The 27,888-nt window shown below is 42.3% G+C and overlaps 1 protein-coding gene across 2 annotated transcripts; it reads right to left on the reverse strand.

The window, feature by feature from the left end:
- On the reverse strand, positions 1–27,716 carry Gmap (Golgi microtubule-associated protein). 2 transcript variants are annotated; one of them, XM_002054975.4, is made up of 7 exons: positions 27,385–27,716; positions 27,080–27,169; positions 4,707–7,651; positions 3,819–3,982; positions 3,555–3,758; positions 880–1,161; positions 1–813 (listed from the first exon to the last, which is right to left on the reverse strand). In XM_002054975.4, the coding sequence occupies exons 1-7, from the start codon at positions 27,586–27,588 to the stop codon at positions 449–451; spliced, it is 4,254 nt and encodes a 1,417-aa protein (XP_002055011.2). In that variant the 5' UTR covers positions 27,589–27,716; the 3' UTR covers positions 1–448. The 2 variants fall into 2 exon arrangements, with proteins under 2 accessions (XP_002055011.2, XP_015026614.1); XM_015171128.3 differs by lacking the exons at positions 27,080–27,169; positions 27,385–27,716 and adding an exon at positions 12,706–13,143.
- Positions 27,717–27,888: the final 172 nt, after the last annotated feature.

Genomic DNA, 27,888 nt, shown 5'->3' on the forward strand with positions numbered 1-27,888 from the left:
TTTTAGTTTATTGATTTTTAAATATTTATTTCCGGCTTTTGTTTATATAATTCTATGTGCTGCTGTTTGGCGAGCTGCTATTAAGGCGCATCAATGACAGGCGACAGGATACCCTATTGGTGTCCGCTTCGTTGGCATTTTGTATAAATAGCATATTACATATTTACAGGTGCGCTTGCTGCACGTACAAGGTGTGTTTATAAAATTGGGAAAGGGCATATATATAGTTAGAGTATACAATCATAGATGTGTATTTGGAGTAGTAAATACGAGTACATGGGTTAAACGATATAGATAGTGCTACCGAATGGTACTTTAATTGCACGTTTCAATATACAACTAATCAATTTTATCAGAACTTATTTTAATCAAAAAACAAAAAAATAGTAAAATAATTAAAGGCAATCATCACACGCAGAAGACACAGTTCCAAGGTATTCTATAACAATCAAGTATCACTGAGAATATCCTTCAATATCGAGCTGGAGTTCCGCGTCGGCGCAAATTCGTTGCCGCTCATGTGCAGCGATTGCATTGGTGGCATTGCCGGCGAAGGGGGCGTGGCATGCATCGACTGCTCGCCACTGGTTGCTGTTGTTGCTGCCGCTGAAGTTGCTGCTGCTGTTGATGGTGCTGCTGCTGATGCGGCCACTGTTGTTGCATCTCCTCCTGCTCCTGTTGCTGAGGACGCTGCAGACGTTGCCTCCGTTTGTTTGGCCAAGCTCAGCAGATTGGGTCGTGACTGCGCCGTCGATTGCGGCTGTGATTCCTGTTCCAGAAACTGGACAAAAGCCTGCAGCAGATTCTCATTGCCTGTAGCAGGGGGATATGCAAGTTAGTTGGGGTATGCAAGACGTAGTTCAATAGAAATAACTTTACCTGCGCTGGTCGAGGAGGAGCCCCCGCCGCCACCGCCGAGTATACTGCCCAGCCAGCTGCTCTGCGGCTTGTTGAGGCCCACCTTGTTAGCCTCCTGATCGTTAAAGTCCAGCAGGGTGGATATCATGCGCAGCACCTGCTGCTTATCACCCGCATGCCCGCTAACCACATAGCCGATGAGCAGGCTCTTGATGAGACTCTTGTCAATCTTGTCCGTCTGGCTGGACTCGCTGCTGCTGAGGCTCTGCTCCAGCTTGAGATTGGCTTCCTTAAGGCTGTCCACTGTGCGGAAAGTACCAAAGAAAACAAATTGCATTCAGAACGTCTCGAATAATAAGCGCACAACTCTTAGCCTAAGAAGTATGCCAAGATCATAATTTAAAGCGTAACACATTGACACGGGGAGACGAGGAGGGCGCGCGCGTGTGCGAACATAAACATTTTTGAAAGGCGTGGCATGCGGTTAGTGCGCCCACTGCACGGCGTAGTATGACATAAGTACTGGTTGTTAGTTAAATGGCACACCAGTACCTGATGTAATACTCAACCGTACAGACGCTGATGCGGATGCTGATGCGGCTGTTGATGCGGCTGCTATTAATGTTGATGCGGCTGGCATTTGGCTAAGAGGCAGCTTCTCTGTTGGCTGAGTGGCTGGTTGGCTGGTTGGCTGGGTGGCAGGGTGTCTGGGTCCGTCGGGTCTAGCTAATGGGGGCTGACTGTGTTGGCTGTGTGAGCCAAGCACACACGCAGTGCAAAAGAAAATTCAAGCTGGCAAAACTCAAAAATCGAATGCAAACAATAACAAACAAATTCAGTTAAATCAAATCAATTATTTAGCTGGCGGGCAAAACAACAACAACAACAATAGAGCTAAAAAGAGTATATGCAAGTGTACGTAGTACGTATGTATATATGTACGTGGCATAAATATAAATATATATGCACATATATGTATATATTTATAGGGTATATTTATGTATGTGGTGTCTGTGTATGCATTCAAGAATTAAGTTTTTACATTATGTGGCATAAGCTGCAATCTCGAGCAATCTCCAATTGCAAAGTGAGTGCGTCAAATACTTTAAAATCGCTCACATTTACAAATTGAGATTAATCAATGCTGCAGATAAGTTTAACAACAATATAGAGGAGGCTGTATATTTTTTGTTTCTCTCTCTCTCTCTCTCTCTCTGATTTTTGACGTATTACGGATATACGGATATACGGGTTACGATAGCGGTCTAAAAAAAAACGCATTACAAACTCAGAACATATATAAATAATAAGAAAATAAATCATAAAATACAAAATTAAAACTAACAACAAATTGAAATAATTTAGCATACATATGTTAAGAGTAAATATTGGCTTACAATATATGTATATATAAAACATAGTTAAATAATGAAAGAAATAACAAGCAGGCAACAGCAAAGTACAATATCAAAATAAATCATATATATAACACATAACTCGGGTATAACTTGGAACCAGTGTGCAGAAAATTAGCTAAAAATAAAAATACAAGGAAACATACTGCAATATACTAGCAAATAATACCACAAATATAGCCTACTATTTTCCACATTTTTTAACAAATTTTTAAAGTAATTTTCAATTTTATTTTTATTCTCTCTTTTTTTTGCCTCTGCACAGTGGTTCCAGTACACGATATCTATACACTAAAAATCGAAGCTACAAATCAAAACTGAAAATTACAATTAATCAAATAATAAAAATAAATAAATAAACAGTTTAGTTTACAACATAAAAGGCAGATATATAGAAGAAGTTTTGTGTTTGTGTGTACCAGCAACAGGAAGTGAGAAGTGTTTTAGGGATCGGGCGATCGGGGGATCGAGCCGAACGGACGGACGTGTTTTTAGTAGTGAGGTTTAGCTGATTGGAATATGTGTTCCGGATTGGGTTTACCTGCTCTATGGACCAACTTAGGGTTACAGCCAATATAGCCACATGCCGTAGGTGCGATTGAATTTGTGTGTACTTTTTTTTTTTTTTTTTTAATTTTATTTTGTTTTTGGTTTTTCTTTTTTTTTCAGATTCGATTTTATTTGTATTATTCTTCTGTTATTTTTTTTTGCGCTTGGTGATAAAATGCAATTCAAAAAAGTCGATACCAACTGAAATTCCGAGTGTTTCATATTTAGGCATTGCTCCCAGAATTACCAGCTGATATTTACCTTTGAGAATCGGGTGAGGTGACATCTTGTACTTTCTCTCTCACGCTCACAGCCATACTCATGCACACACACACACACACACACACACTCACACACACACGTTCACACACACTCAAACACATACGCTCTCTAAACATTTAACATTCAAATAGAACTTGGTGCGAGTTTATGCGTGAGATCAAGTAAATAGTTAACAGGTTTAATATATATAGTATTCAGGCCAGTGTAAGCCATGATGTGAATCGTGGGTTAAGTACATGCCGATAACTGAGTGGTAATTGAAGGGATTTGCTTAGTCAATAAATTGGTATTTGTATTTTTTTTTTCTCTTTTTCTTTTTATCTTTTTGTTTAATTATAACTTGAAAATTGAATATGCAGGGTAGTGCGATTTTAGATACACGAACGGTAGCCGACTTTTTTGGGTTAGTCAAAATCCATTGGCCTGCTTGCTCGGAGTGCATAGACTCACCTTCGTCACGGAGCACGGCTATGGTTTGCTGTCCAGCCTCCAGCTGATCGGAGAGCCGGGACGCGGCACGCAGTCCCTGATTGGCATCGGCCAATTGCTGTTGCAATCCATTGATCTCCGACTGCAGCTGGGCCTGCTGCTCCAGCTGTGCCTGCATCTCGCGGCGCATCCGCTGCGTAGCCGTTGCAATGTCATGCTCCTTGTCTGGAATATATTTGAATACAGCTGTTGGACTTGAGAACTTGTCATTTGTAAGACTCTTACCATTCTGGAACTGTTCCAGTGCGCACTGCAGATTGGTTAGGGCCGCCTGTTGTCGTTGTTCGCGGTCTTCATGTTGGCCCAGCTTGGCAAGTAGTTCGTCGCGCTGTTGCAAGAGCAGCACGTGCTGTGCCTGCAAGGTCTCCGCCTGTTGGTTAGCTCTTATGCTGTTTTGAGAGTAAAAATAGTTAAACACAAGATTAGCTCACAGTTGGCGATTTGAATTGAGCCAGAGGAAATTAGTTGAGCAATTAATATATTAAATGCACGTCATATAAAAGCCAAACTCTAATATTTCATTGCCTTTAATGTAAATAACTAAAGCTGTTAGCTTAAGTTGGAAAGCTGCTCTTAAAATTGTAGCCTTTCACTTCCAAAGTACATTTGATTCAATCAAATTAAAAGTGGACTCATGTGGTGTAATTAACAAGAATATTGTTTTCTTAAATAAATAAAATAAATGTCGATCAGCCTCAGCCCCTCAAAGCGGTAAGAATTTAAATTTGATGCACAGCTGCAGCAGAGTATTTCGTTTGAGACTTCCAATTAAGTACAGTTGTGCTTCCCCAGCTGCTGCTATCGATAACAATCGAAATGGCAATTCAGTGGAAAGTATGGCGCATGACATTCCGTATGCTGATTGCAATTAGAATAATCACACAACGCTGCTGGCAGCAGGTGAATTCGCCTCGCCTCGCCGCGCCACATGAGCGTGACTCGCGGTGAATACAGGCTTTCAAAATGGCGACCCCCGCAAGTGAGTCATGTTCTGGCGCACGCTTATCAGAACTATATAATTAAGCACACACACACACACAAACACGACCAGACGCACACACACACACACACACATGCATAGACGCTAATTAACGCACACGAGCGGTAACTCACCTGGCCGAAGTGTAGGCATTGCTGGATTTAGATACCTCATGCTGTAGGGCCGCCTGCTTGTCCCTGGCCTCATCGAGTTCACGCTGCAGCTGAACGCTCTCCTGCGTGTGCAGCTCCTCGATCTCGACGAGATGGGCCCGCAGACGCTCCAAATCCCGTTGAACACTCGCCTGTTGCTCCTGGGCATCGGCCTGTTGCTGTTGCAGCAGGCGCTGATTGGTTTGCTCGGTGAGCAGATTTGTGGTTAATATGTCGGACTTCTCCTTCAAGAAGCTGATCTGATCGCAAAGTTTCTCGCGCTCCTTGATTAGCTCAAGCAGCTTCTGCTCCTGCGGCTGCAGTCGCTGTATTTCCGCATAGTATTGTGTATTCTCCATATGCTTCTGCTGCAAGCCCCTTATCAGTTCCTGTTTCTCGCCGTTCAACGTATCGAGGCTCTGCTGTAGTTGGGCGCTATTCTCCTTCAGCTGCGCCAGCTCTTGCTCCTTCGCCTGAAGCTGCGCAGTCAGCTGCTCTATGTCTGTGCTGCTGCCTGCGGATGTGTCCTGCAGTTCCTTGATTGTCGAATGAAGCTCGGCCAGCTGCTGCCTGAGCTGTTCGCACTCCTGTGCATTTGCCAGCAGCCGGTCGCGCTCCTCGCTCAATTGCTTTAGCTGCTGCTCCATGGACGCCAACTCATCACGCATTTGACTCTCCTTGTCGCCTGCCTTTTCATGGGCGTAGAGTGCCTGCAGCTTGTCCAGCTGTGTCTGCAACTGCTCGGTAGCTTCTCCGCTGCTCAGCAGCAGCGCCGTCTTCTTCTCGAGCTCTGCTCGCAGCCATGTCGAGTCCGTTAGCTGCCGCTGCAGATCCTCCATCTCCAATTTAAGCTGCTTGCCACAATTTTTGCTCTCGAACAATTCCAGCCGACTGCATTGCAATTGGTCGCGCAGCTCCTCCAAATCCTGTTCCCTGGCCTCCAGCTTCTTTTTGAGTAGCTCGCTTTCGCTGCACTGTTCGGTCATTTGTTTCAGCTCCCGCAGCTGCGCCTCGACCAGCTTCAGCTGTGCCTCCAGCTGCTCACATTTCTCGGTGCTCTCGTGCAGTTGCTGCTGCTTGGCATTCAGCTGGGCCTGGAGCGCCGCTTCTTTCTCTTCGAACTGCAAATTGAGCTGCTGTTCCTTGGCCCGCAATTCCTGTTCGAGCTGCTCCAGTTGTGCACTCATTTCCGCCTCTCGCTCCAATTGAGAGCCGTCTTGCGGAATGGATTTAATTTGATCCAGACGAGCTGAGAGCTGCTCTATTTCCTGCTGCTTGTCCGCCAGCTCTTTGGATTGCTGTGCTACGTGCGCTTTCAATTCCGCCAGCTGGTCCTGATTGCCGCCTTCGAGCTGTGCGATCTCTAGTTTGTGCTCCTCCTGGAGCTGCAGCAGCGATTGCAGTTCTTCTAGCTGCGATTCGAGCTGCGCAATTGTCTCCTCGTGATGCTCCTCGATGGTCTCCAGCTTGTTGCGCTTTAGCTTGTCCAGCTCGTTGAGCAGCGTCTCATTGTTTTTCATTAGCTCGTCGCACTGGAGCACGTACTGCGAGATGTCCGCCTCGAGCGTCTTCTTGTCGTGCTCAACCATTAGCAGCTGCTTGCGCAGATCCGACAGCTGCCTCTCGGTGCCAGTCACACTCTTCAAGCGCTCGTTAATTATCTGATATGTGCGAGTCAGGGCCTGGTCCGATTTGTCAGCCACCAGGGATTCGAGGATTGAGAATAGGTGCCGCGAGCTGTCAACTTCATCCGGTTCCATGTCTAGATCGGTAATCTCCTCCTTTTCCTCGGCAATGGCCTGACGGAACTTGGCCTGGGCAATGTTCGCGTCTAGCTCCTGGCGCAGCCGACGATTCTCGGCACGCAACGAGCCCAGCTGCTGCTCGAGATCATTGGCGTGTGTCTCCTGATCAGCCTCAGCGTTCAGTTTGAGCTCCTGATTTTGGAGCATCAGCTGTTGCAGCTTGCGCTGCAGTTCCAGCTGCAGCTGCTCCTTCTCGCTCTCGCTTATGCGCAGACGCGTCTCCAGCTCCGACACCTGCTCGAGTCGCACACTGTCCGCCAGCTGACGCTCCAGGTCGGCATCCTGAAGCTTGGCATTGGCAGCACTTAGCTCGCCGATGCGAGACTCCAGGGCGACGAGCTTGTTGCGCAGCTGCTCCTTGGTTGGCGGCATGGTGGCAGCCGCATCCGCATCGGCATCCGCATCGGCATCCGCATCTGGATCTGGATCCGAGCTGGAACCGGTTGCATCAGTATTGCGCACGACTATAAACTCATCCTCGCTGTGCTTTCCGCCCGTCGATGAGCTGTTCGAAGACTCCGAAGTTTTCTTTTCCTTCGCCTGTTTGACAACCTCATCCAACTCAAGTTGCAGCTTCTCGCGCTCGGCATCAACCTGACGCACACGCTCGATCAGTTCGCCATTGTCATTGGCCCGCTTGTCCAGCAGCTGCTGCATCTCGCCCAGCTCGAGCTGGCAGCGCTTCAGCTCCTCAGACTGTTGCTCGACGCGCTGCTGCAGCTGCTCCTGGGCAATCGTCACGGCCTGATGCCGCTGCTGCTCATCGGCCAGCTGTGCCTTCAGGCGCGCCATTTCCAGCTCGTGGGCCACGAGGCGTTCGGCCTGTAGCTCCTTCAGCTCCGTCAGCTGTGACTGCAGCTCTGCCTTCTGGCTCAGCACATTCTGCATCGCCACCTCATGCTGCGCGTCAAGCATTTCCAGCGAGTTGCGCAGCTCACCATTATATTGCTCCAGATCCGCAATAATCTTGTTCAGCCCAGACACATCTGGTGTGTCGACCAGCGCCACGTCCACCATTCCAGTTTGCGATGAGCCTTTGCTATCCGCCGCTGTTGCGGCTGTAGCAGCTGTGGCGGGCTCCCAGCACCAGCTGTCTTCCACATTTCGAGCTTCGCCTGAGTTCTGCGAGAGCACATAGATAAATACACAGGAAACTGATTAGTTTACCAAATATTTAATATACTCTCAGGCCACCAAGAAATACTTATTTACCATATTCAATATACGTTTAGTTGAAAGACAAGAAAAATTTGCAATTCGAGCGGATTCGCTTGAAATCGGAACCAATCGATTGCTCTTTTTCTTTTCTGACACTATTTTTACAAAGCCCGACAAACAGAATATCTAACATAAAACTCAAAGCAACTTGGTTTTGGTAACTTAATAAATAAATACAATTTTTTTTTTGAGTGTATTTAAAATAAAAAGCCACAAATTACCTTTAAAATATAATTAACTAAGCACAAATGGAACTAATGTTCATTTTGCAATAAAACAATTCTAATTCCTTTCGAATAACTTACATTTTAAATGGACGAGAAGGACAAGTAGCCTTTCTATGCGAGTCTCACTTATATACTAAATTTCTAAATTTTCGAAATTAGTACCAAGCTGATAAGTTTCTGACTTGCTTTCATTTTCACTTACTTTCTCCCTCTTAAACGATTAATCCTCATTTCTGTCGATCTCTCTGTCTCTCTCTCTCTCTCTATCGTTTAGTTCCGTCATCCCTTTCTCTCTCTCTCTCCATCTCTCTGATACTCTTGTTTATTTTCGCCTTTTCCTCTTTTCCCTTATATATCTCAATATATTATATTTTCTTCCTTCCTCTGTACTTCAAATTCCTATAGCACTCTCTTACTCACACTTACTCTCACTCACCAACTAAAAATGGCATAAAAAACCTTGCTTGAATTCATGAGAATCGCCTAGAGAGGTGCTGTGTCAGTCAACGTGTAACTGATCTGCACATAAAACCGTTCAGGACGACAAGCTGTGTATACCGTATACATATATGTACATATAGTTAGCCCTGTCTGTTTCTACGGCATCTGGACTTGTCTGAAAGATATTAGTCTATCAAATATTAACCGATCTCTGTGTAACTCATAACCCTACCCATAGATACCCATTGGAGCACTTGGCGCCACGCATGCGCCTCGCCCCCTCCCCCCACACCACGCCGCGCCGAGCACATTGTGTCAGGTGCTGCGGGCGGAGCGCGTGAGACATGCGAGCGTTAATGAGTTTATGAAAGAGTCTGAGAATCGTGAGTCGCGAGCAGAGCCAAGCCAAAAAAGATGGCTGCCACACAGCGATAAGCAATGGGGGGTGGGGGGGTGTTGTGTTCTGACGATAAAAGCCCATGACGATGATGACTGGTTGGTTGGGCGCCCCGGCAAAATGGCTGCTCGTAAACGGGGAAAACTTAATTAAAATTAGCACAAAATGTGCCACGAAACATGCTTGCGAAATGCTCAAATGTGACAGACAGGGCGCATGAGGCGTGGCACACGATAATCAGCATGGCATATGTGGCTTGAATGTCTCTAGTTATATTTGCATCATAGTACATACAGTGAAGGAATTAGGTTGGGAGTGCACGACTGGAAGATACTTTAAGCCCAGCATACGATGTGCTTGTTCCCCTTGTTCAAGGGAAATGCATTCTTGATCAACTTCGGTGTTCATAGTCCGATCTTTATCGGATCTGAAATATGGCGCGCAAAAAGGGTGTATACTAAAGTGCGTTTGCATTTAATTTTGAGGCAATGTGGAGGAAATATTCAACGTAAAATTACCACATTTCAAATTTGTAAAAAAACCTTACTACTCTCTTTGTCCGTTTTTAATAGGCTCAGCGTAAAAATAAGACACTTGTGCAAACTTCAAACTGGGTTATCCACAGGCAGAGCTCGCATGGCTGTCATGTAACCAAATGTGTGTGTGTGTGTGTGTGTGTGTGTGTGTGTGTGTGTGTGTGTGCGTGTGTGTGTCTGGGTGTGAAAACACTTGTGTTTCATAAACAAATATTAGTCAAATTATTCATTTGGTTGAGTGTCTCACTGTCTGGCTGACTAGCGTTATCTCGTTCACTCTCACACACCCTCTTGCTCTTGCTCTATCTCTTTCTCTTTCTGTCTCTGTCTCCCTCCATAGAGCAGATTATGGGCAACAGACAATCGATCAGTTTGTGCGTCAGTTGGTTGGACATACCCAAAACTATGTGATATGATAAACCATAGATACATATACATATGTATCTATGCGGAGCCGGTCAGGCCATAAACCCATAGATAACCATACTTATACATAGATATGACACATAGGTACACACATATATATATATATATGGTTGTTATATGGCACACACAGCCGAAATGCAAACACAGCAATACCCTCTAATAACAACAATAAACGAGAGCAACAACGACAAGAGCAAACAAATAAAGAAGAAGCAGACCGAATACCATTGCGACAGATAAGATAAATGAAAGAAAAAAGGAAGAGAGATACAGCAAAATATGTATGGTAACTGCTAGAAGCTACCAAATTCAATGGGTTGGAGCACAGTTAGGGGCGTGTAGGGAGCTCCCTGGGAGTGGGCAAGGCTGATCGCACCCTGGAGAACCGGAAGTGAACCGAAAATCTAGAGAACAAAAGCAGCCGCTGCTTAGCCCGAAAAGCACCCAAACACAAGCCACAAAATATTTGCCAACAACGTGTAATCCAAGCAATACAAGAAGAAGAACACGACAAATAAAACGAAACCTCTTGAAAAAGTGCAGAAACAGCTAAAATTAAAGAGTGACAATATGCTTCGGTGAGGGAAAACTGACCGAAAACTTTAGAGAAGAAATTTAATATAATATACATACATCATATAATAAATAAATATATATATATAAAAGAAGACCCTGCTCAAGACTCTAGATACAATCCTAAATGTGCATGAACCAGATCTGAAAAGATCCCATGAAATATTTTTCGTATGTTCACACAAGGACATAAAAGTTGTTGTACAATAATCCATTTGATAACCATGTATATAAAACTGGCTAGCATTTGATACCCAGTAAAAATAATATTTAATAAAACTAAACACAATTTATCCAAAGCATTCGGAGGCACAGGAGGCATTAAAAGGCACATCAGAATGCACTACAAAAGTATAGGGAATGCCCCTAATTATAAGTTTAGCAAATATCCTCATTCCAAAATAGTGAAGAATTTGTAAAATAAATAAATAATAAATAAATAGAAAATAATTAAATTTGTTGTTGCTGTAAAATTAAAAGTAAAATTACTTGAAAATAATTAGAAATTTGTCAGAGCTTTGGGGAGGTGTCCGACCGATCGCGTTGCTTCCAAATGAACATTTTTATCAAGTATAAGCACTTCCAATTTTAGATATGAGTTCAACAACGTTCATACAAATTCAATAGAAATAAAAATAAAACACAAAATTCTTATCAATATTGTTGGTAAAAAAACAATACGAAAGACATAAAATAAAAGCACATGGAATTTTTCAGAGCCAACCATGAGTCAAAACTGGGTGAGACAATTGCACAAAAACGATCAACTAAGTGAATCAACCAAAAAAATACACTCAAGAATTCCAAATCATAATGCAATAATAAATAGCTTTAAGAATAATTAAGTTTGTGTGAAACCAACTGAGTTAGACCAATTCTGATTGGATTAGCTGGGTTAACGTCTTCACGTGGCCACTGCCCATTGCCATTGCCATTGCTGTGGCTTATCTTATCGCCGAGCCATAACCGTGCCCATATAGTATGTTACATGCTTATACACTCACAGCCGGGGTGTGTACGACGTGCCCGACAGGTCCGTGGCATACCGAAGGGTTTCCAATTGGGGCAAACGCCATATCCAATTTGATTGTTTATAAATAACATAACTCCAGATGCCGACGCACTCAATTATTTGCATCCATTGGGTGGGGACAGCAGGCGAGAGGGAGGCCAGGGGCTGGCTGGCTGGCATAAACAGCAACGAGACCCCGGGGAGTCACAAACTTTACGCGGAAACCGAGTGTCTGAGCGATTTCTAGTTTGGCTTCGATTCGCATTCGACTTTGGGTTTCTGGTTGCGGCAGCGTCTGCGTTTTGTTGGTATTTGGTTCCATTCGCCCGAAACAAAACCCAAATTCGATTGCATATTGCAAACAATACGAGAAATTTGCACATGCAACAAGTGGCAACAACAATATTCATCGAATATCCTTCATTCGAATCGTACTAGTTTAGTTTATTCGATTGAAATTATTGGATCTTATCTCAAGGCTCCAGACACCATAATGGCTAAATAACTATATTCTATATTAGTTAAGTATTGTCTTTAGCATTATGGGAACAAAGCTCTGGATAGTTTCTGCCTGTTGCAAGACCTTGGGGTATCTGGAAATCTGCTGATTTGTATAAAATATTTAAAAATGGGGCCCTTCTACAGACAGGAGAGGTTTATGTATTTTGCCTCTGCAAAATGGCAAGAAAAGGGCATTTGTAGTTCAGCATGTCAGTTGAAAAAGTTTACTAAGATTCCGAAATGCCGAAAAATTATAAAAATTACTTAAATATATATATGTAGTCTTTCGAGCTCGGAGGCAATGCAAATATAATTTATGAGCATGAATTTGATTTCTTTTCCAGCTGTGCCAACTTTTACAAGCACACATCGTATGTACACAGACATATACAAAATTTATATCTGTATACTTAGAGATATAGATACAGCGGGATTAGATATAGGAACATGCAAAAATATATGCACTTTGGCTCTCTCTCGGCTCGCCGAACTTGCCACAACAACTAAATAAAATGACTTATCATAAAGTATAATAATTTAGTGCATGCAGTTCAATATCCAACTAGAAAAGGCCGGGAATTACTTGCACAAAACGGAGCTAATAAGCTAATATGAGAAGATGTCAAGAGACAAAAGTCGAAAGTCAAGGCGAAAATGACGATGAAATCTTGTTGCTGGCCAGACAGACACAGCTTCAGCTTCATAATTAAGTACACGTACTTACACACATGTAAATATAATGAGCATTTGCAAAAAAGAAAAAAAAAAACAAGAGAAAAAACAACAACAATATACGGAATACAAAAAACAGCACAGTCAGATACAACAAACAAAAAAAAACTTACATTTTTGTCGCCTGTCAGCAAAAAATTTCAATTTTTAATTTGGCAGCTCTGAGAATTTATGACTCTCGGTTTCAGTTTAAGGTTTTCAGTTTTAGTTTTTAGTTCGAAAAAAAAAAATTAAAAATACAAAAAAAAATGGAAACGTAACTAAATTATTGTAAAGTACATAGAACGGAAAAAAACCCGGTTAATTTTCACTTGGCAGGCACTTGACGCTTGCAAACCGCGACGTCAACGACAACAACGGCGTCGTGTAATATTCGCGTTTTTTTTTTTTTTTACAACTTTAAACGTTTTGAGCAGGCATCAACAACAATAAAAAACACAAAAAAAAATGAGCCAAACAAACGTTAATGAAATGTACTTAAATGTCGAATAGTTGGCAACGCATGTCGTTTGCCGGCGCACAGCGTACTGGGCCCAAGTCACGTCTTGCCCGCAGCGCGACCGATCGACGAGTGAACGCAACGTGCAATGCGCCATGGGGGAAAATAGCGGAGCGCTGAGAGCCACAGCCAGAGACACGAGCTAACAACGAATCGGAGCCGAAGCCGAAGCCGAAGCCAACGTTGTCGTCGTCGTTGTTGTCATTGCAGCGCGTCGGCAGCGACGGCAGCGCAACGATCAACAAGCCAACTGTAGACTTGCACAAACTACAAACCCATACAGTGATACAAATGGTTAAATGCGGCTACACATGTGTGCGTATTTGTTTCTATTTCTGTATGTCAGTGTATATGTGCGCGCTCGGCCAGCAGCTAAGTGGCAACTCCTGTCGGCCAAGCGCCGCCATGTCAGCACATTGCAACGTAAACTTGAGCGTTGCCACTGCCTATGCATGTATGCATATATGAGTGTTTATGCTGCGTGGAATTCTATGGGAACGATATACACCAAAATGGGGTGTAAAACCAAGTGGAGATAATCCTAGTTGATCAAATTACGTGCAGAAGACAAACAAAATAAGCTAAGAATGATATAATTGCTGGATTCTTTTTTCTATTATACTAATATTTTAATATAAACCAAAAAATGCAAAATAAAATAAAAAACAAAAATATATCTAACATTTGAAAAATGGTTAAGAAAGGGCACAAATGTGCACAAAGAATGAGCGATATTATATGCTACGGCATTTGAAGTTCGATCCCCAATTCCGTTATTTAGCGATAGTGAATAAATCGATAGCTCGGAGAGTTCAACTGCGAGCATATCTTTTAAAACTAGTATATAACTATATATTTTTAAGAAACAGAAATACTCTTACAAAATAGATCACAGAAATAATAAATATTTTCATTTCTCATAACGACATTTAAATTACATCCTCAAAGATTCTCTTTACTCCTCAAATAAATATCAATAATTATTATTTAAGAAATTTGTAGCTTGTATCTATTCGATCCTGTTGTTTACTGTTGATCTCTCAAATTACCCGAATTTAAGTAAATATTAAATATTATTGATTGATGAGTGTCTCAGTTTGAGCATTTCCGCTGGCTTCGGTGCGTGGGATTAACAATTTTGTGCTTTACATGCACATCTATCTATCTAATCATATTCAAACAGAGGTGCACAAGACGCCGTCCAGTTGTGCATACACCACATTTTCCCAATGTCCATTGCATATGCATATATACATATGTACCACTAAGTGTGTGGCTCTCCCTATATGCTTATATGAATATAATGCATGTAAACTTATGCATATGTATGGGTGCATATGGTATACCGATCCGACTGCGACTTGTGCTCTCCATTTCAAAACTCAAATAATGCGCGTCGGCTATTTAACTTGAAATTAAGTGACGTTTCTTGTTGTTGCTTTTCGGTAAAAAGAAAAAAGTTTTAAAAAAAAAATAGCTGCCCTTTTTATACCCATTGACAATGAAGGAAAAAAGGGATCATTTGGTTTGGTGCAAATTTAGGGAACTGGCAATAAAACAGCTCGAGCCAGAACTCTCCAACCGATCTATAAGACTATACGAGCCAAAGGGCGTCAAATCAAATTCAGAACGTAGGATCCGATCCTCTAATTAAAATCATCGATAACTCACTTTTGCTACAAAATCGATTTACAGACTTTTACAGGCAACACACCTGTAGTCTAATAAGAGATAGACGCCAAATTTTGCAGGTATGCACTCAAATAGTATACGCAGATCTAATATATTTCAACAAACCATTCCGTCGAAACTATTGGAGGTTTATGATGATGAGAGAAGAAGCAACACAGCCGTGCATGACATGCGTGGACATATGAATGTATGCAGGGCAACTGAAAGGTTTGAAACGGCAGTTCCGCACTTAGTGTAGGGTATATTTTAGTCAGACATTCCCGTGTTTTGTTTTGTTTTTTTTTTTTTGTTGTGTACTTATTCTTGCCTTTGTTGTTGTTAGCAATGACGACGACGAAGACGGAGACGTCGACGCATCGCTTCTATTTGCTTTGTTTCTGTTTGTTCTCAACGCCGACGACGCCGCTGCTGCTGCCGCTGCCGCTGCCGCCGCAGTTGCTGCTAGCGTCACGTCGCTGTGCTGCGCTTTTGTATCTTCAGCGACAAACGATCTCAAAATTTAGTTTCAGTTTTAGATATACATAGCAACAACTTGTTGAAAATGGGCAAACAAATATTCACATAGGTGTGCTGCGCCCAGGTGTGCGTGTGTAAGATCCTCCCTAGATGGACAACCTGACCCGTGGGTCCATATAGTACGGAGTATAGGGCACAGATACACACACACACACACACACACATATATAAAGAGAGACCCATGCATAGGAAATAGTAAGAAAGTGCAAGGTATTTGTACACTGAGAGAAAACAAAAGTGCCATGTTTATTCATTTAGATTCTAAATTTGAGCAGAATAATTTGTGGCTTAGTGGCATTTTTGGAATTGTAGATAAAACTTGGTATTAGCATGGGGGAAAACAAGTTTTCAAGAGCGAAAATATGCGATAAACCAGCAGAAAGAATATAAAGAAAAAGATTATTCTTTGAAAGATTGGCTTTGAAAGCCAATATATTTTTATGAATGAATGTTGGAAAGAGTTTCGAAATTATGTTACATAAATATAAATTGTTTTTTAATGCTATTAAACGTATTTTATAATTTTTTGAAATTCATTTTCTGACTTTTTTTTTAAAAGTCTTTTATTTATTTATTACTTTTTTATTGGTATTTTTATTTATCAACATTTACCATCAACTTTCTAGCCTCCATTCGAGCTTAATATTGCACTCATTAATAAAACAAAATAATCAACAGAATGAAAATGTTTCGATTGCCACAGCTTAGCACTAAGTACTAGAATATTTTGCGCTGTGTAGACACAGTTACTTGTTGGCATTTAGCAGATGCGAATGGCGGGCTCGGCCCGTTGAATAATATATATGTATGTATATAGATATATATAGAAATATCCATATAAACATTTGGATATATGTTTGGCATATATGTGAATTCATGTATTTGTATCTTTTAGCACATTTGTAATGTGGTTTGCAGTGGTTTTGTGTGTCTTCTTCTTGCCTTTGTTCTGGTGTTGCAAGCGTCAGCAAAATTGTGGTAATTGTCGGGCATATGGTGGACTCCTAGCGCCACGGCTTGAAATTTGCATAGATACTGTATAACATAAATGTTTATACAGATATATGTATGTATATAATACATATGCGTTCTATATGGCCACGTCGTTGACGTTTTAAACGGGGCTGTTAATGTAGCTGTTTTTTGTTTTGTTTTGTATTTTTTTTTTCTGCTATTGCGATCGAGCGTCTGTGTTTAATTAGCAGATAAAAATACAGTCAAGCCATGAAGTGTAGTATACCTGTGCCTGCATCTCTTTCCAGCAACTGGATACGCCTGCATTGGCGCTCTCTTTCGCACAGCTGTTGCCGCCAGCGATATCAGCAACGGCAACGGCAACGGCAACGGCAACACATAGGCCACATTTGTCGTTTCCACGGCCCAAAAGTCAAACTATTGCCGGAGAGCGAGCCGCGAGCCGCGACCCGCACACCAAAGCACACTACACACGTTGCAGGCGTTAATTAGTTTTGGGGAGGGCTTTTCTTTTATCAGCAACAGCAGCAACAACAACAACAACAACAACAACAACGACAACGACAACAACAGCAACAACATTTTTCTAACGCATTTCGTTCTGTTACAAATGCAAATCGAATTGTTGTTATATATTTCCCCCGTATACATATATAGCTTCCATATAGCAGAAGAAATTCAGCAACCCCCCCACCACCCAAGCCCGCCCTGCTGCCTTTTAAAAGACGGACGTCTTGGCGGCGCCAATTGTCGACCCAATTGTATAAATTTTCATATTGTTGATATTTGTTTTGTTCCGGGAACTGTAGTTATGGAACACACGCACACATACAAGCCATGGATCTGGCTTAATACATATATGTATATAGACGCGATCTATGCGTATATATCAATAGCTCCAAAATTGAGGCCAAGTCGCAGTGTGCTTAAACAGATACAAGATGCTAACGAACTGCAAAGATAATAAATATTTAAATTGTATTTTATTTGCACACGTTCGATCAATATGTGGAAAACGAGCATCGAAAACACGCGCATAAGTTAAAGCTAGCCAGAGAGGGACAGAAAGAGGGAGAGGGAGAGGGAGAGCCACAGAGTCAGAGTAAGAGTAACAGATAGAGAGATCGACTTAATACTACCAGATACACGGAATAGTATCCAACCAATCCCCACGTCAAACTATGTAAAGATGCGGCACACGGATGCGGATGCATAATGATCAATGACAAGACTTTGTCGCAGCTCTTATACCCTCAACCTATTGCAAACGGGTAAAAGGGTATAATGGCTACATGCACATCTATCTAACAGACAGAGGAGAGCATAGATATTCGAGCTACAAAACTCTTTATACAGATTTAAATATTGCACTTTTTGGATACCTCAAAAGGATCGGACTATAAGCACCGAAGTTATTGAAAAATATTGAACAAATGGGAGAAAAGGGAAAGGCAGGGTATCTTCTAGTCAGGCACTGCCGACTAGAAGGAGGCTCTTGTTGTCGTTAGTAACGTAAATGTTTAAAGTTTATCTAGAGCAACGCAGCCCGAGCTATAGATATACAAAGATACGGCAGTACATAGCTGCATATACACACACACACAGTGATACTTAGGGTATACATGAGTGTGTGTGCGTGTGTGTGTGTGTGTATATAGCACTTGGTACGTACGTTGTTACCTGGTGTCACGTCACGGAGCACAGCAACAGACGGAGCAGCAGCAGCAGCAGCAGCAACAAGAAGAAGAAGAGGAACCGGGCAAACGGCAAGCCGCTTTGTATTGGCATCCATTTAACACATTGCTGTTAAAATTCAGGCAAGAAATCAAATTCAAATAACGCGCTTCAATTCCGCCATCCGAGACTCAGTTGACCCAGCTCCAAGCGGCTGAACACTAGAGATTTTCTTGTCTGGGCGACTCCAAATAAAAGCATTAAAAAAAAACTAGAACCTTTCTTTTATTCTACAAAGTAGAGCTCAGTTTCTTTAAAAATATTATGTATTTCACATTAATTTTGAAAATAAGCTACTGTAAATTTAATATTTTCTTAAAGAAATTTAACAGAATATGATTTATATTATATAATATAAAATGAAGCCTATCAAGACCAAAAAGTTTGAACCTGAAACTCCATTTTATTCTTTTACCCTCTACCGAATTTATGCTTATAATGTTTGTCAGACAATCAAACTTGATAGCTTTCGATAACTCCACAAATCGATAAATAATCGATGAATAGAAAGAAGTGCAATTCTTCATTAGAACTTGTAATTAAGAACCAAATGATGTTAGATAAATATTCCTGAAAGCCAAAACCAAGTACACAAGCCGAATCTTAAAGCATTGTTTTGATAACTTCACAAATCGATAAGTAAAATATCGATTTATAGGCAAGGAAAATTTGTGTAAGACTTCAATTAGAGCACAATTTATATTCTATTCTATTCTATTTTTTTTTTTTATTAAAATTTTCGCTTGCGCTTTCGCGTAACCTTTCACTGGCCATTTGCTACTTCTCAGTGAACATGAACCTTAACTCTCTAGAAAATATTGCTCTCGCCAGCCATTCCCACTGCATCCACGACTGAGAGAGGGGAGGGGGGAGGGGAGGGTGAGGGGGAGGAGAGAAGTTGGCTCCCCGTTCCAAGCGCTGCGCGCGCTATTGGTGTTTCTTTCCAGCCAAATGCTAATAAGCATTAAATTATGAAAAGATTTTCGTTTGCAGGCCAGTCGGGCCATAAATGACGAAATTTAAGCGCCCATATTTATAGCCCAGACTTTTTGCACTGGAAAAACTAAGTGCGCGCTTTTCTCAGCGGGTAAGGCCGAGGGGCGGGACAGGGAATATGCAGTTGCATAGCGTGTGTGTGTGTGTGTGTGTGTGTGTGTGTGTGTGCGAGTGTGTGTTGAAGGTGTGCGAACGTTGCGTTAAGGTTTTTATTGGCAAGTCGCGCAGTTGCATAAACACCACAAACAAAAGCAACAAACAAGCAAGAATTAGCAGCTATTTACAATATGCCGACGATTAAATACCCTATCAGAAATATGGCCTAAGATCTGGCAGAGAACATAAATGTGAGGAGCATTGGGTAGCTTGTGGTAAAGATAACATATCTTAAAAAACAAGCTACTATATGATAAAGTAATCCAATCTGAGCCGACTTCGACTTAAATGCTGCCATTGAAAGACGAACCCAAGCAAAGTTTCATGACGAACGGCTTAAGAACGAGAGACAAGCCTCGTGTCCAAATTGTAAGGCCCCCTTTGGAAGAGTATTAAAAAAAGGCAGCAAAAATGAAAATATGTTTTGTTACTTTAACATTTGTTGTTGCTGTTGTTGCTGCAGCTTAAATCGAAAATCTGAGAAACTAGAACGCCCAAATAGCCCACGGCCCATAAAATAGCTAAACAAATTGTGCAAAGCGACGCGTCGAAGTCATCGCTCAACAGACAACAAAAATGCTCAAAACGCATCTCTTACCATTTTCCAATTAGCCACTGCTGGTGCGACGGTGCGACTGATGGGGGGCTGGCGGGGCTGGTGGGGGTGGTGCGTTCTAAGAACGTGGCCACATATCAAGTACGGGGTGCAAGTGGGTCAGCAGAAGCAAGGCAAGGATCGCAGCACAGTTAGCGGCGTATTTGGATGAAAGAGAAAACTGACAAGCCCTCAACATATAATGAGCCATATTATTAAATTGAATTAAGTTGTATTATATATTTAGTGTTAGTTTTTACCATTCAATTGAATTTTAACTCATGCTCGAATATCTTGCGTTATTTAATTCAACTCTTGCGAAAAATTCACGCCGCTGGGTGGAAACTGTTGCAGAGCTCAGAATGAATACGTTCGGCTTGACAGACTTCTTTTCAAAGCGTTACCTCGCGATTATTGAAAACACAGGATGCAACGAGCACCGATAGTTCACAGCGCTGTGTGAAAGTGCTGGTTCGAAGTAAAGCGGAAAGACTTTCAAATTGCCACATACGGAAAATGAGTGGAAAAGTGAAGTTGGAAAATTTGAAGAGAAAACATAGATTGCGCAATGCCAGGTGGCTTCTAATAAATAGAAAGAATTCTTCTATGGCAAAAAATGGGAAAAAAAGTGAGAGATCCGGATGCGAACCAATAGCTGGAGACAACTTTTCCATGTGGAAAACCAGGCTCGCGAACAGATACAAATTCATCAGTGAATTCGATACAGGGTATTCAAAATGATAAAATATTATTACAAATAGTTGTAACATGGCTAAAGCTTTGTCCTTGCCAGTGTCAAATGGACAAGAAGTTATTGATACTTCGTACTAGTGAAAACCTAGCGGGTTAATTAGTTTTTGATTGGCAGATGCCTGACGGCAAAGCAGCTCCGAACTATGCTATGCACGTGTGACAACAATGAGCTGCACTCACAAGCACAGACTTGAATAGATAATACATAAATATAAGTGCACCCATATAATTACCACGAAGGTTAAGCTACTGAGAAACGACCAACTTTCCGAATTGAGTACAAATTTCAATTGCAGTCAAGTTGCGTCGAATGTTGCGGGTATTGCAGCTGCAAGCTGCAAGGGGTTGCAGGGTTGAGTAAGGTGGGAAGGTGGGAAGGGGGATTCTCGGCTAAAACGTCGTTTAGGCCTCGATCCAAGTCTCGTTACACACACGCAACAACGTGGCACACAACGGAAGTTCCGAGCAGCAAACGTTGCTGCAGCAGCGCCATCTGTGTGTGAATTATGACAAACACACGACTGCATAATGTGCGGGCGTATGTTTGTGTGTGTGTGTGTGTGTGTGTGTGTATGTGTTCGCAGGCCCCAAATTGATTTGGAGTCTGATTGGGACACTGTGCAATGGCATTGTTAGCTTCTCAGTTGGGCAGTTAGTGAAAATTGCCGCTCGCTTCGTTGATTGTTTATAGAAACCAACAGAAAACGACAACAACAATAAACAATGTCAACTATCAAATCTAAAAAAAAAAAAAAAAACAAAAAAAATTGTAATAAAATAATTGCAGTTCTCTGCGACAACAGCAACAACAACAACAACAACAACAACAACTGCACTTAGCGTCATGCAACGTTTTGGCTCTCGGCGGACGCGGGTTAGCTCGAAGGGGTTGGCGGGGGCTTGTGTTTGCAACTTTGGATAATTTCACAAATGCAACTTGATTTTCATTGCTTGACCATTTGGGTATTAGGTTAGGCTCTGAATGGCAGCTGGCACAGTGGGTGGGCAGCCGATACGAGCACGTTGAGCAACTTGATTGACAAGTGGCCACAAAGAGCCGCTCGACAGACATGCAAATTATAGCAAACATATGTTTAAATATAACATATATATGTTATATGCTAAATGTGCTCTAGTCGGGACTCGAAGAAGCCGTCAACTTTGCCCTTGCAAGCATTCCAGCTTGGCTCAATTCACATAAAAATCGATTGGTTTCCGAATAACTTCGGAGTTTATTGTCCGATCTTGATGCGAATTTATGCTGAAAATAAATATGGCATTAAATTGTACATATGATACATATAAAAGACCAATATGGTGGGCAAGTGGTTGCATCCAAAAAGTGAAATATTCCCCATCTATTGCAAAATAGGATGCCCCCAAAAATGTATATATTTCGATATCGATTCTTATCGATTCCGTAGACAAGGGGAATCACAAAAGTTTATCGACTGCATTCTTGAGAATAATCAAGAATAAGTTTGTATGTATAATAAAACTATACGATAGTGCTATACGAAAACGCAAAGCTATGCCTTTGTTTTCTTCTCACTTTTAGGGGAATCGGGAAGTGAAATATTTAGAACCTGTATACGAACCAATCTAGCATATTTGGCGCTTGTAGTTTCGGGTTATGCTAAACATCGAAGAGTCGATCAACTATCGATTATCAATCGATTAAAGTCGATCAATTTATCGATATTATGTTAATAGGGGGAAATATTGTAAACCAAGCGGTAACTCGTTTTTGTAAATAGAGGGAAATATTGTAAAACAAAAGAAAACTCGTTTTGCTTATATTATTCGATAATAGAACATACATATATCTAGTTTTTTACAGTTCGAATAATCTATCGAATATCTTCCTTCTGCTTGCTTTTGTCTTAGGCCCTTCAAATTACATTTGCTAGAGAAAATATTAAATGCAGTCAAATAAAAAATTTATAAAACACAAACATGAAAAACCAGTGCAAAAGCGATGTTCAGCGATTGACACGCAAATTGGACAAGCCGGCGACGATCGGTCCATGGCTAACAGGCAGAGCCAATGCCATAGACCACCTTCCCCCCCTCCCCTCTGAACAGCTCCCCCGACGAGCCACCTGTGTGTTGCACTAATTATGAGCAAGAAGAAGAAGTGTTGCAGCTGAAAGCCATTTGACACAGTTTGACCGAGCGTAACAAATCAACATTTCGAAATGGAACACACGCTGCGGCTGCGGCTCGGGCTGGAGCTGACGTGGCCGCAAAAATGGAGGCCGGCGAGCAGAAACAGGCATACAACAACCTGACAGCCCCTCTATCCGGCCTGCCTCTCTTCGGCTCCAAATTTCGCATTGATTCGCGTCGCTTGAGAGAGAATTTTTATTTTTACTTTTTTGATGATCTAACCCAATCGTTGGGCCCTGATAGCAGTAAATAAATCCCGCCAACAGCCTCCCCCACTATTACCACTCTCCACCCCTCCTCTGCCCTGCCCTGCCCTGCCCTGCCCTGCCCGTCCACGTGCGTTTTGTAGCTGACATGTTACATTAGTTGCTAATGCCAAATAGTTTATATTTGTTGTTGGAACGCGACGCTGCCAACATGGCGTGCTTCCGGCGGGCCAGTGCACGCCACAATGCCAGGCCCCCACCCCCTCCCTCCCGCCCGTAGCCAACCCCAAACCGCTCGCAGCCCGTCCTCAGCCCAGTTTGGCTTCTTGCGATGCGCGCTTCATTACCCGACCACATGTCAACCAGCTCTCAATTTGCTGACGCGATCCGATCCCGCCGCCCCCTCTCCAATAGCCTGCCTGCCGCCCACTCCCTCTGGATTACCGCCCCCTCCCGCCGAGCGCTGAGCCCATTATCAACGCCAGGTGCGTGCTCGTCGCTCGTGTCGACAGAGATTTGCCTGTGCCCGTCTAATCATTGCATTTAAATTGAACAATTAAACTAATTTCGCTTTGCGCTGGCGCATGGAAAACACATTTTTATTCTCCTTTTTTTTTTTTTTTTGTTATCAAATTTATAAATTTTTAACATATTGTGAAGAGAGAGTATATTGTTGTACAGTGTATGCTCCAATTTTGAAGAGCCAAATATGCTACAGAAAGGCCACAAATCAATTTTGAGCCGAACCGGTTCAAGTTGAAAATTCCAACTCTATTTGGCCCAGTACGCAGCTCATAGTATATTTTGCTTAAGCTCGAAATGGAAATTATGAAAATCGCTTGAGAAGCAATTAGGTCCACAGCATAAATGTCTAAATATATTTGGTAGATGCCAAGGTTTGGCTGAAAATCAAATATAGCCCGCAATTCCCATATGAAAGCACATAGTATGCAATATTTTCAGTAGAACGGGCAGCCAAAAATCAAAAAGTTTAACTGTTTTATTAAAATTGTGCAAATTTACAGCAAAGCAAGATTAGCAGGTTCACGAACCGATTCCAACGACAGGGAGCTGGTTCGCAATATGAACCAAAACATTTTCTTAGCTTGCAGCCCTACTTTAAAGAGTTCACAAACTGAACCAGTGATTATTTATATTTGGGTTTGCAGCGCTGTTTTTAAAGTCTGTTTTGACCTTTAGTGAAAACTGTTATCCTAAATATTACTCGCTTATTTAGCTGGGTGGAGGGTATGACATAGTCGGGCAGCCCGCACCGACTGCAATTATTTCTATCAATTTTTACAAATTGTATTTTATTTTTGTCTTCTTTTCTGTTTTTTATTTTTTGTTGTAACTCACCTCAACTGAAAAACTGCAGTCGCAACTTCCGGCACGTTAAAAAAAATATAGATAAATAGAAAAAAAGAAGAAAAAAAAAGAAACAAATAGAAACGCGAAACGAAAAGAAAAACTCTTTGAAAAATACTTATTTGCTGTTGGCCTGCTTTTTTTTGGAAAATGTTCACACGATTTTCAAATGCAAATTGCGTTTTTGTCTTTCTAGGCCAGCAACAATAGAGCACAGCCAAAAACCGAGTGTGTACAAAAAAAAAAAATAAAATAAAAAATAAACGGCAAACAACAAAAACAAAAAAAGAAACGTTAAGAAAATTAACACTTTATGCGGGTGCAAGACGGGCCAACGAATTGTTGAGTTGAGTTAGTCGAAAACCGGGCGACGATCGCACGTAACGAGAAATGAATGACAATGAGCAGGTGGGTCAGCTTTTATAGGCGGATGTCAACCCCCGGGCATGGGCACAGGCGCTCGTTTCCAACCCCCAACACCCAACCCCTATCCCCACTCCCCACTCCCACTATGAGCCTCGCCCTGATAACGGACGAACAGTTGCCACCCATCGAATCCTGGCCAGCTCGACCCGGATAAGATAACAATCCAGCTATTTGTGGCCACATGGTTAACAGTTAATGGGGTCGACCAGTCGACCAATCCCGCTTATCGCCACCCGTCCGTCCGCCCGCCGGCCAGTCGCTATTATTATGCAAAACAATATGGCGTCCGCTATCGATCCAGTCCAGAGATAAAGATAACATCAGCCGATATCTGACAACTCAACAGCCCAACTCCAACTCCAACCCCGCGTCAGGCAGACCCATCTGGTGGGTTTTGGGCTTCCAAAATACAAATATATTTTTGCATGCCTATAATCCAGTTAATCCCATGATTATATATATATATATATATATATATTACCAACTATTATTCATTTAAATATATATTATCATGCTATTTCAAGATATATTTACGAATGTTAAAGAGAACGTGTTTTGTTTACAAGAATTTACATGTGAAGATCGGAAAAATCTCTTTCACATTTGCTTGCATTCGCATCTGAAATCCCTGCAAATACTTGAATTGCACAAATGCAGACAAGAAATTAGTCTGTGATTGTTGCAATGATAAAGCCGTATCTGCTTCTAGGTCCTTAATTTTGTTGCGGATCGGATCAAACGCCTATATTACACGAATTCCATGAACAATTGGAATAAGTTTCGCGTAGTTACATGAAAAGCTATGTGGTTGTTTAAGATTTTCTAGTTAAAACCAGCAATGGAAAGCTTTAAAAAACCAAAATCTGATCAGCATCGGGCGTCTATATGCCATATAGTAGATGAGCACAGACAACAATTGTTGCTTGTTTCAACTGTACCCATGGAAATGGATTAAAAGCGAGCAAGACTCTTAACCAAACGCATTTCAAATCTTCGAGTTTGTCGTATGTTTCATAGACTTTTATAGGTGTTATCTGAGACGATATACGAAACCTATTATCATTCGCCCAAGGCCAATAGCATTCGAGAGAGCAAAGCATTAGATTATTCCTTTATTGTGCTCTTGTATATGCCAACATTATATTCAGGATCGCTTTCAGCAATTCGAAATATGTAAGTCCTTGAATCGCAAGGCTCTCAGTTTTCGGACTTCGATTGAATTCTTCGAAAACTGAACGGCAGTAAGTTTAAATGTCTATCGATAACACATGCTCGATAAACTGAGCACCTGGTACAGTTATGCACGAGTTGGTTAAGCAGTCGATTAAAAAAAAAAAGAAATCAAATCAAATGAAAGAGTCAAACCCCAAACAATTGAAAGAGCATATCAGTTAGTTCGCAGGTCGCTTGGGGGAAGGGTTCTGCTTTTGGCATGGTTGGCAGGGGGACACGGGGGCACGGGGACACGGGGGCACGGGTCGATAGGCGGCCCAATCAAAAATAATTCGGTAAATTAAACAAACGGGTCGGGCAGATGATGAGGATTCAGTTAATGTACACGTATATAGCTATACATTTGGGTAGATATGACAGCCGAGTGCAGCATATGGGCGAAAAGCACATCCGATTTATGACCGACCAAGTAAATAGAACGTAATGTTAAATCAAATAGAAATTTCCCAAACTATGTTATATTCTTTCTTTTTTTTTTTTTCCATAGAAGAGCGGCCATCAAATGATACATGGTATGGACTGGCTTTGGGGCGGGGAGGACGAGCGGCCGGGCAGGTAGGACAAGCTGGCTGCGGCTTATCGCTGCGCGCAACATAATGTGGCAGCAGGTAAACGTTGATAAGGCCACGTTGCAAAGACTGCGAGGCAGGAGCAGGAGCAGGAGCAGGGGCAGGGGCAACAGATAAGCCAGCCCAGGCAGTTGCTATTGGTATTGCTGGTGCCATTGCCATTGCTGGTGCCGCTCCTGAGCGCTGCCATCGCCTTATCACAATTTAAATATTAATTTAGGGATATGAGCGAGAGAACAATTTAACGTGCAACCGACGACGCCAAAGCCGATGGCTCTGTGCTCGGTTTGCTTATCGCGCTGCATGCAAACAGCGCGCGAGCAAACATCAGACGATATGCCAGATATCGTACATATATATAAATACGTATGTACGTCTATGTACGTATACAGCATATATGGCTGAGCGTATGGTTCACATGGTCCATGGCACCGGAAATATTCGTGGCGGTGGCGGTGGCGGTGGCAGCAGCTGCAGTTTGGGTTTCGATTTTAGCTGCTGCCGATTCATGTAACTACTGTTGCCACGCCCATTGGGCATCGCGCCCACCATAGATGCTAATCAAAGTGTTTTGTTTTTGCAGAAGTTTGGTCAACTCACCAACGATTTGGTGTCGCCATCAGCGTCGCCGCCGCCTTCGCTTAACTTTTGGGTCTTTAGTGTGGCAACCTGTTTGCGCAGTGCGGCAATCTGTGGAGAGAAGATGAGGCAAGTTACAAATCTGTCTGTGTGTGTGCGTGTGTGTGTGTGTCTGCTTATGCATCATATAGCAAGGTTGACGGTTGTTGTGGCGCGCAGAAGCCTTCGGCAGAAAGTCCTACAAGTGCAGCGTACAGCGGAACCTGAGGCCATTGGCACAACAACAACGTGGTCAACTAGGGGAATCCCCCATGGCGCCCACTTACCTCCTGATCCTTGAGTTCGCATGCATTTTCCAGTTGCTCCTTAAGAGTTTGCGTCTCCGTTAGCAGCTCAACAGCCGTTTTGGTGTCTAGCTCGGGTCCGCGGTACTCATCATCACCGGGTCCGGCTGTGTCGGCCAGCACCTCCTGGGCCAAGTTCGTCAGTTGTCCTTTGATGGTGTTCAGGCTGTTGTTTAGCCACGACATGCTGCCTACTGTCTGCGTCCTGTGGATCTAGGCACCCTCGGTCAATGCCCTATATTTCAATTGTTTATAGATGCCTTAAATTAAAAAATAACTAATTTATAATTTTGCGTGGCACAAGAGCTGCTTCAGCTGATTATTGTTATTGTCATCGTATGTATCGATAGTCGCTTTTACGATATATCGTCGCGTGCATGATGAAATGCTGGATGCTGCGAGCCACAGCTGTCAGCTTTCAGCCATTTATTCGCCAGATTTAGCTATATTTAACAGCTCTGCATTTAAAACTTAATAAAAGGCAAA

The sequence above is a fragment of the Drosophila virilis genome, chromosome X (assembly GCF_030788295.1).
Source record: "Drosophila virilis strain 15010-1051.87 chromosome X, Dvir_AGI_RSII-ME, whole genome shotgun sequence".
In the NCBI taxonomy this organism is placed as follows: domain Eukaryota; kingdom Metazoa; phylum Arthropoda; class Insecta; order Diptera; family Drosophilidae; genus Drosophila; species Drosophila virilis.